At 42.4% G+C, this 10,548-nt stretch overlaps 1 protein-coding gene across 2 annotated transcripts; it reads left to right on the top strand.

Annotated features, from left to right (window-relative positions):
* Window positions 1–639: 639 nt before the first annotated feature.
* kcng3 (potassium voltage-gated channel, subfamily G, member 3) lies at window positions 640–7,004 on the top strand. Of its 2 annotated transcripts, none has more exons than XM_055639668.1 (2): window positions 640–1,691; window positions 3,888–7,004. In XM_055639668.1, the coding sequence occupies exons 1-2, from the start codon at window positions 1,057–1,059 to the stop codon at window positions 4,531–4,533; spliced, it is 1,281 nt and encodes a 426-aa protein (XP_055495643.1). In that variant the 5' UTR covers window positions 640–1,056; the 3' UTR covers window positions 4,534–7,004. The 2 variants fall into 2 exon arrangements, with proteins under 2 accessions (XP_055495643.1, XP_055495644.1); XM_055639669.1 differs by having other exon boundaries at window positions 640–1,661.
* The last annotated feature ends 3,544 nt before the right edge of the window (window positions 7,005–10,548 follow it).

Consider the following 10,548-nt stretch of genomic DNA (forward strand, 5'->3'; position numbering starts at 1 on the left):
CTGTTATCAGAATCTTGAACGGACTTCTCGACTGCTAAGATTGAATTCCCGATCTTCAATCAACCTAGCCGCGCCCCCGTATTATTATTTTTATCTGCACTTTTGATGTAGCTGTAAAGCTATATTCTGCACTGTGTTTATTTACCCCGTATACTCGCGTTTGGCACGATTTTCCTGGATAGCATGCTAAACAAAGTTTTTCAATGTATCTCGCTCGGTACACGTGACAATAATAAACCAATACCAATACTGAGCATGTTGTAGGATTGAAGTGCCCGAAGAGACACGAGTGAATGTTTAAGAAAAAGTATAGTAAAAGCCTATTTCTAACTTCCATCGTGCGTTCAAAGTTCCAATGTTAATGCCATTTGCTCTAAAATTGAAATTGCCAAACAAATGGCGAGCAGACCATAGCGATCGGTTTGATTTGAAATCGTGTTTATAATTTGCCAAAACGTAAAATCACGTTTCTTAGTTATTACGGCGAGACTGGTCATTCGGCCCGTTCAGCTGTACTATCCTATGCAATACCCTGTGTTTGAATATAATTGTAAAAACACGGTGACCCATATAAGGAAGTCAGAATGTCGGTGTAATATTACGTGTAAGCCCAGATCGTTGCTGGGGATGTGGTATTACATAGAATCAAGTCGAGTCGAGTGCAGGCTTTAGTTGGAGCGGCGCTGTGGTTAGTACAATCCTTTCGCGTCACTCCAGTGTGGGGAGTCCTGCTCACATCCCGCTGGTGCGGCAGAACCACAGAACGAGAGTGAGAGTGAGAGACAGACAGACAGAGAGAGAGAGAGAGAGAGAGAGAGAGAGAGAAAGAGAGAGAGAGGGAGAGAGCGGACGGACAGTTCAACTGATGCCCTCGCTCCCCGCACAGGGACAGCGCCGCAAGCACCAATTGCCATGCCTGACAACTTTCCGACATCATCAGTGTTGGGACCCAGGATGTATCCGTCCGGATACATGTTCCAGCAGTGAGCGCAATCCGCGCACCGAGCCCACGCTGAGAGTGCTGAAAGTAAATTTAGCGACAGGCGTTGACAGAAAATGAAATTTGGAAGCGGCACATTGATCCTGAATGTCGGGGGGACACGGTATTCGTTCCCAAAGGATGCGATCAAGGACTTTCCCCTCAGAAGGGTGAGCAGACTTCACAGCTGCGCCTCGGAGAAAGAGGTACTGGAGGTGTGCGATGACTACGATCACGAAAGGAACGAGTATTTTTTTGACAGGCACTCCGAGGCTTTTGGGTTCATCATGCTCTACGTCAAGTACGGGAAGCTCCGCTTTGTCCCTCACATGTGCGAGTTGTCCTTTTACAACGAGTTGATTTACTGGGGTCTGGACCGATCGCACCTCGAGTACTGCTGCCAAAGGCGACTGGACGACAGGATGTCCGACACCTACACCTTCTACTCCGAGGAAGAGGAAGAGTTGAATAAGCAGAAGAAGAAGGAGTTAAAACACAGCCAGATTGATAGGAAGTGGCTGGACAGGATGAGGCGGACCTTTGAAGAGCCCACCTCGTCTGTAGCGGCTCAGATTCTGGCCACCGTGTCGGTACTATTTGTAATTGTTTCCATGGTGGTGTTGTGCGCTAGCACTCTGCCAGATTGGAAAACAGCCGAAAACAACAGTGTGGAAGAACACAGGTACACAGAAAATTTAATGGGACCATCAGGGTATCTATAATTTATTTTTAAATTTATGGTGTTTAGTCACTATATCAATGTAAGTCTTTTCCACCTCAGGGTGTGAACGTCCTTTGTCTTTGAATGTATTTTTCGAACTACATGTCATGTGTTAGATCTGTTTTGTCTCATTTCAAGTGTTTTGGCTTTACAAAGCGAAACTTAGTAAACTAGAACTCTCCCGGGGTGCGGCTCGGGCTGTTGCAGTCTCGCAGATTAAGACTGTCAAATCCAAGTGAGACCAAGAATATTAGCTGGGCTACAGATCTATCTCTCAAGGTGACAGGCTTGGCTCACTGCTCTCTGAATCGGGGGTTCTAAACCTACTCCAGAACGTAAGAACAACCTCCACAATCTAGACACACTGGACGGGATGAGATAAATCAAATGGTGGACGTGAAATATCCCTTGGATTCACTCACCAAATATCTACTCCTCGCCGCATTGCTATCTATAGGATTTTGATCTGTGCAGATATCCTTCCCAACTGTAGTTGCACCTCACAAGTAATGTATTGGCCAGTAAGCTCTTTAGTGGGTCGTGAAACAGGCTAGAGGCAGGAAACAGGTTCCCGATGTTGGGGTAGTCCAGAACAAGGGGCCACAGTTTAAGAATAAGGAGTAAGCCATTTAGAACGGAGAGGAGGAAACACAATTTATATTCTGAACACCAAGCTTCATTGGCACTTCTGTCCTATGTATCCTCTCCCTTGTATAATAATTTAAAACGTCACTCTCCATCTAACTCGCAACTTTTCTTACTAAAACCAACAAATCTTAACATTCAAGTCATTTAAATGCAAGAATAGGAAACTCGGAATGAGATGGAAACAATAATAGCCAAGATTCCAAAGAAATGTTCTCCATTGATATAATCTTGGCTACTATTGTTTCCATCTCATTCACAGATTTTCATATTTTGGCATTTAAATTACTTCAAGGTTAAGCAAAATCCACGCGTGACTAATATTAACAGGCCATCGTTGTTAAACATACTACAAGAAATGTCTTTAAAAAATCGATACTTTTACAGCGTCCATATACTTGTTTATATAGGGTGATTTCACGAAAGGTCACTGGAGCATAGACCCTCACCCATGTGAGTGCAAAATTTAACTGGGGTACAAGCGTCACTCCCAGTACATGTTATTGATGCTGAAAACGCGCACTTTCAAACCTGTTAAAAACCGCGAAAACGGCCCGTTTTTGAGCTGTAAATAACTGTGCCAGTCGGGGTGACCGTGAGGCACAGTTATCCTGCTTTAGAGTCCAGAAGATAGATAAAAACGAAGGTAAATACAAGAGGGAGCTGAAGGGAAAATAACAACGGAAGTTGTTGGCCGTGCAGATATAAAGATAGAAAATATCGGGAATTATCGCGTTTGTTCACTGCATTTCATCAAAACTAAGGCATTATTGATGTTTTGATGAAATGCAATGAGCAAACGCGATAATTCCCAATATTTTCTATCGTGCTGCCAGGGGAGGTGGAGGAGGCAGATATGATAGTGTCGCTTTTAGACAGGCGCATGGAGAAGCAGGAAATTGAGTGATATAGATCATGTGCAGACATATTAGTTTATTTTAGTATCATGTCGGGCACAGACGTTGTGGGCCGAAGGGCTTGTCCATGCGCTGTTTGACAATGCACGTCGATCAAACAAGTCGGGAGATAAGCTGTAAACGTATCGATGTTTTAAAGACATTTATTTGAGTATATTTAAAAAGGCTGTCCTGTTAATATTATTCCATGTTCCATGTTCAATGCGTGCTAGACTCACAAAGGGAATATCACAGATTTGAAATACGACAGATATTACACATATTTTCAGATTTGTTCCATTCTGTACACAGTCAAGATTGACCCAATGGTTAAAATATAAGTTTGAAATAAAACACAGTTTTAACGTTATTGTTGCCAAGACAGCCGATCTCAACTCCATTGTGGGAGATGGAGGGCATTTTGAATATTATCAGAATAGTCCGGTGGACACTTGAACTCGTTTCGGTGGAGTCCACAAAACATTTACGGGGCTGAACCGCAGCAATGATAATATTACCTGGGAGTTAACTTTGAAAGTGCCCTTTCACTAGATGTTGATTTGTTACATCATCCAAATATTTATAGATTTTGCATGAATACTGTTTGCCTTTTTTTTAACTTATGTTTATATTTTCTGATCCAAAGGATAATCGAAGCGATCTGCATGGGTTGGTTCACCGCCGAGTGCATTGTGAGGTTCCTCGTCTCTAAAAACAAGTGCGATTTCATGAGAAAGCCTTTGAACATCATCGATCTGATGGCTATCACCCCGTACTACATCTCCGTTCTCATGTCGGTCTTCACCGGGGAAAACTCTCAGTTGCAGCGGGCTGGAGTGACGCTTAGGGTTTTGAGGATGATGAGGATATTCTGGTTGATCAAACTTGCTCGGCACTTTATCGGTTTGCAGACACTGGGCCTGACCCTGAAACGCTGCTACCGTGAGATGGTCATGCTCCTTGTCTTTATCTGCGTCGCCATGGCCATATTCGGTGCTCTTGCCCAGTTGTTGGAGTGCGGACTTGACCTGGAGGATAAAAACGAAGCGTACGCCAGCATCCCCGCTTCGTGCTGGTGGGTGATCATCTCCATGACTACTGTGGGATACGGGGACATGTACCCGTTCACCGTCCCCGGCAGGATCCTAGGAGGAATGTGTGTTGTCAGCGGCATTGTCCTCTTAGCACTGCCAATCACTTTCATCTACCACAGCTTCGTGCACTGTTACCATGAGCTCAAATTCAGATCGGCTCGCTGCGGTAGGAGCTTCTCCATGGAATATCTAAACTGACGGAGGGAGATGAAGTAAGTGAAAAGAGATCGGACCGGCACGGATCAGTTGGGCAGAATGGCCTGCTTCTGCGCTGTTGACTCTTTTAACCCATTGAGAGTCCAGAGGTTGGGCCAGAACAGACCACCCAGGCTGAAGGAGATTCATGGCTGACTCGCCGTTGGCTGACTCGCAGAACTGCATTGGGATCAAAAAATATTTGCTAAACCCACATCAATCCTGGAAGTGTGACAACATTGGTCAACCCAGAAAATTCTCGTCATTCAGATGTTGAACATAGTTGAGACCCTCTAAAGATCTGAGGGATTGCTATTCATCTCGATTCTTTACACTGGCTCAAAGGCAATTTAACAACCTGCTGGGCAAGGGGTGGGAAGAGAGAATGCTTAAGGAGATGTCCCCACCCTCCACCCCTCAAGGAGCATTTTCAGCAGGCACTTTTCAATCAAGCCAATGGACCAATAAAAACAATTTAACTTTGAGCTACTGTCGGAACATTTATAGTTTGGCCTTTTCAACTCATACCGTACACCTAAAATAATCTTCAAGAGGAAAAGAGCTCTTTGTCTCTTTTTGATAGAACACTTTCATGGGTCATTAGGCTGTAGAACACACCTAGAGGAGTCAGTTATGCACACACTGGGGAAAAATAATTATCTGGACTGGTACCGAATTTCTGGCATCTTCAGCATGACCAACTAGCAGCTGCACTTTCAAAGTTGGTGGTGGAAAAAGGTAAACTGTGGAATAGTGAAAGGGTAAAGTTCAGCTAGACTGACCTGTCCTAGCTACAGAACTAGAAGAAATAGTAACCTACTTCAGACGGTAAGGGTAGAGGGACGTATTATGACCAAGAAGGGACTATCGTTCAAATGTTTCTGTCAGGGTTGTAACAAACATTGCATTTGTACTACCAAACAAATTCTGAGTCATCATAAAATGCTTCATGTTCTGATCTAGGCAAGAGTTACTCTAGGCATATGATAAGTATAATTAACACACAAATAATTATTTATTTCTGGGAACTGGACTGGATCAGCTATATAAAATTTATCAAAGAAATTTGCAAAAGGAAGTCAGGCGCAGGTTACAATGTGGCAAGTGATTCACCTGCTGACGTCCCAAAGCCTTTTCATTGTGTGCACGATAGGAGTGATGCTACACTTGTCTGCAAGAGTCCAATTCCAACAACATGCAAGAAGCTGAACACCATTTTGTATAGATTTTCCCTCTTGATTGCTGCACCTATCCATGACCCCACCACCACAGTGTGTGCCGTCTGCAAAATTACTGCAGTTAACTTGCCCGGAATTTTCCAATGAGTCATCCCAACCCCTTGACCAGAAACACCAAGAAGGGCAAGGGCCTTAGGTACACATGGACATCACCACCTGCATATTCCCACCCACGTCACACAACATAATGATTTGGAAAATAAATATTGCTGGTCTTTCATTGTCACTGTATCTAAATCCTGGAACTCATTACCCAAAACAGTGTGGGAGTACCTTTACTGGAATGATTACAGCAGTTCAGGAAGGTGTCTCACTGCCTTCTCCTCAAGGGTGATTAGGGATGGGGTTTTTCAGTGATGTCAAGGGGCTGAAAAATTAATTGATAAAATGTTGCACTCAGCATCTAATGTGAAGACTGGGCAGGGAAAGGAGGTACTGGACCATCAGTTGCCGGAAAAATCAGTGGTGGATCTATCGTTAGTTAAATGTGGCAAAAAAGCACAATGGATTGAGAAAGTGGTTGAAAAAGCACATTGGATCCTGACTTTTGTACATAGAGGTCCCATTGTGCGGATGGCCGCAGGAGCAGAGCCGAGCGCTGGCAGCTCGCTGTAAGTGTGTTGGGCTTTTTTGCAAGAGGGGTGTAGGAGAGAACGGCAGATGCTGGTTTGCACTGAAGGTGGACACAAAGTGCTGGAGTGGCACAGTGGGACAGGCAGCATCTCTGGAGAGGAAGGAATGGGTGACATTTTGGGTCGAGACCCTTCTTCAGACTCTCAGCTCTTAGGGCTAATGGAATCATGGGATATGGGGAGAAAGCAGGAATGGGGTACTGATTTTAGATGATCCGCCATGATCATATTGAATGGTGGTGCTGGCTCGAAGGGCCGAATGGCCTACTCCCGCACCTATTTTCTATGTTTCTATGTACAAATGCAAGGGGCTATATATAAAAATGTATAAAACATTGAGGTATGCAAGTGCTAGAGTAACTCAATGGATCAAGGAGCAGCTTTGGAGAACATGGATAGGTGGTGTTTGGATCTGAAGAAGGGTCCCAACCTGAAACGTCCCCTAACCATGTTTACCTGAGTTGTTGCCTGACCAGCTGAGTTACTCCAGCATTTAGTGTTATTTTGTGTAAACCAGCATCTGCAGTTCCTTGTTTATATTTTCTAAAACATTGGTTTGGACACAACTGGAGAACTGTGTCTGGTTCTGAGTGCTGCACTTTAAAAAAAAAAAAAATATTTCAGTGAAGGTGCAAAAAAAAATTCTCAAATTGATTCAGTGAAGCAGTGCATAAAAAAATTACAGCACGGAAAAATTGATTCCACCGAACAATTTTTTTTTCCCCCTTGACCTGAGACTGCAGTTCTATCCATATGCCTATCCAATATATAATACCACTGGATCCACCATCCACTGGGAGAGCTTTTGTGCGTTGGAACCCCCTCATATTACCCCTAAAGTCCCTTGTGAGAGAGCTTTTGTGTTTGGAACAAAAGTGGTTGTGAAGGGATCTGATGTATGTATTTAAAATCATGGAGAGTATAGGCAGAGTAGAGAGATAGAAACTGCTCCCATCGGAGGAGAGTTAAAAAAACTCAGGGACATGGAATGATTGGCAACAGAACTAGAAGTGACGAGGACATTTTTTTTTTTTTTTAGCAAGTGGTTAGAATCTGCAAGAAAAGTAGCAGCAACAATAAATTGTCCTGAGCATGTAGGGTAGTGCTAATGTACGGGATCACTGTTTCCACGCGGTTTCTAAACTAAACAAAAAGATTCAATTGTGCCATTTGAACTTGAGTAATATAAATATCTGAAAAGAATGAATTCACAGGGTTTTGAAGAGAGTGGGAGTGAGTAGGTAGCAGGACCAGCCATCTATCCCATGCAGGGATCTGAGAGAGATTCAATGCACTTGACTAACCAGTCTTGTTCCATGATTATTTGATTAGACGTCAAAAAGAATAGATAGTGCATTGGCACATAAAATGCTGGCAGGCAAAATGACAATAAGATAGGAAACTTAACAAAAGACTTTCGATCTGTGTTCACAAATGAAGGAGATAGTGTGGGCACTGTAGCTAAAAAAGATGGATTGAGAACAAATGGATATGGTAAATTCTGAAGGGGTTTGGCTTTTTGATTATATTCCATGGTGTTAAAGAAGCTAAGAAGGAAATGACAGAAGTATTGACTATCATTTTTTGGTGATGTCGGAAGAAATAGTTTAGTTTAGTGTCAAGTGTATTAAGGTACCGAGGTTGAGAGTACTAACCAGTCAGTAGAAAAACTATACATGATTACAATTGAGCCATCCACAGTGTACAGACACATGATAAAGGGAACAATGTTTAGTGCAAGATAAAATCCAGTAAAGTCCGATTAAAGATAGTCTGAGGATCTCCAATGAGGTAGATAGTAGGTCAGGACCACTCTCTAGTTGTTGATAGGATGGTTGAGTTGTCTGATAACAGCTGGGAAGAAACTGTCCCTGAATCTGGAAGCACAGTTTCTTCCAAGCTGTTATAGAGACATAGAGCTACACAACACACAAACCGACCCTTCAGTCCAACTCATCCCTGCTGACCAAGTTATCCTAGCCAAGAGAGTCACACTCGATTGTTCTTGGTCCATACCCCTCCAAACTTTTCCAAACATTTTATTACTATTTAATATGAAAAAAATAGAATAAAATAATTACAGTCCAGTCAACCTAATATTGGTGGTAGGAAAAACATTTGTAAGTTCATTGTGGCAGTATTAATCATTATTTAGAAACATACAAATAAATAAAGAATAGTTATCATATATTTATTCAGGGAAAGTCATGAATGGCAAAATTAATCATTTTTCTTCAGATGGTAAAACTGGGGTTGATAAGGACGACGGTTAATATGACATTTAGCACAACCCTTGACAAGGTTTCAGATTGCAGTCTACGCAGATGTAGAAGAACTCAATGGGATCCATGAAAAAATGGCATATTGAGATCAAAATTGGCTCAGTGAAAGAAAACAAAGAATGCTTGGTGATATTTGAATATGTCAACCCCAGATTACAGACGCCAATTTCTGGACACTCTTTCATACAAACGAGCTCCCATAATGCTATTAACTTCAAAATTCTGACATACATACCTATGATCATTCCTACAAACAGAACTAGTTTCCTCACACTTCACCTTTCCGAATTGGTGTTTCTTATCAATCTTCTCTGCTTTTGATACCATTCATTATAATGCTGTAGAGGTATGGTTAACATCGGACATTGACATTTGCAGAAACAGAACCCATTCATTACCAGGGCATGGCCTGCATAAGATTGTTTTCAGTGGAGTTCTGTAAGGTTCAATAGGTTAATAGTCAACTGGCCCGGTTGATAATGTTCTCACTTCTGAGTTAGAAGACTGAAGGTTCAATTCCCAGTCCAGTTAATAAGACATTTAAAAGCAAGGAGCTGCAGATGCTGGTTCACTAAGGAAAGGCGCAAAATGCTGGAGTAACTCAACGGGTCAGGCAGATCCTGGCAGTTCATGGATAGGTGACGTTTTGGGTCGGGACCCTTTTTCAAACATTTAGGCATAAGACATTTAGATTAGTCCTTGTCTATTTAAGCACAAAATAAATGCTGACATTCTAAAGCTGTGCCAAAATAATGTTGTACTGTCAGGGTTTTGGATTAGGTGTTAGAAACCCACCATGTCTGCTTTCTTAGATTAATATTAAGAATCCCATCGTAATACCTCAAAGTAGAGTAGGTGAGCTATGCAGCTCGTGACATGGCCAAACTTAAGAAGAATCTTAAAATTAAATCTAGGTAACATTATTTGAGGAGAATTATTGAGTTCAGATTGACTGCTATGCTTCTTACATTATAAAATTTTAAAAGTGCATCATTAGCTTAAAGCACTTTGCACTCCTAAACAGGAAGGAAAAATAATGAAATTTATTTCTTCATTATAGCTCGCTTGGAGGAAAATTATGATTAAGGAGCTTGCAAATCACATTAACATATGGTCGTGACTTATAGTGAGGGGGTGGGGAGAGGTTGGGATCTGTAAATGTAAATATTATATCAATGGACTGGTCAGGCTGGGCAGTATAGAATTAAACCATAAGAGGTGTGAGACACTGTTTGGGGAGAGCAAACAAGACAAGGGAATAGAAGATGCACAGTAGGATATGTTGGGGTGCAGAGGGATCTGCGAGTATGTGACCCCAGACTTTAGGTCAGGTGAATACGGTATAAAGGAGCAATAAAATGTGGATACAAGTAACTCCATATGCTAGTTTACAAAAAAAGACACAAACTGCTGGAGTAACTCAGCGAGTGGCAGCATCCCTGAGAACATGGATAGGTGATGTTTAGGGTAGGAACCCTTCTCCAGACACTTGATAGAGCAGAAGAGCAGCAGGGATCACAGAGGAGGGGCATTGAGAGAGGAAGAAATGAGACTAGGTTCTACTTGAAATATCTAAATGCAGTTTTGGTTTGAACATAGTCAGAGAGGGCGTATAAGAGTATTTGTAAAATGCTCGCGTTGAATTTTAAATTGGGATTGGTGGAAGAGAAAGAAGCCCTCATCAGACGCAGGCATACTTAGATCGCCATTTGATTGATGTGCAGCAACCTGTAAATGGGATTCGACCGGATACTCTTCCCCAGTCGGGCCAGTGGTCCCCAATGTTAAATTCAGCGTGGAGACAGGAAGAGAATCTACACTCGAATTTCCCGCAAGACTCCCGGCAACCGAAGAGGTACACTTATT

The sequence above is a fragment of the Leucoraja erinacea genome, chromosome 8, assembly GCF_028641065.1.
Source record: "Leucoraja erinacea ecotype New England chromosome 8, Leri_hhj_1, whole genome shotgun sequence".
Lineage (NCBI taxonomy): Eukaryota > Metazoa > Chordata > Chondrichthyes > Rajiformes > Rajidae > Leucoraja > Leucoraja erinaceus.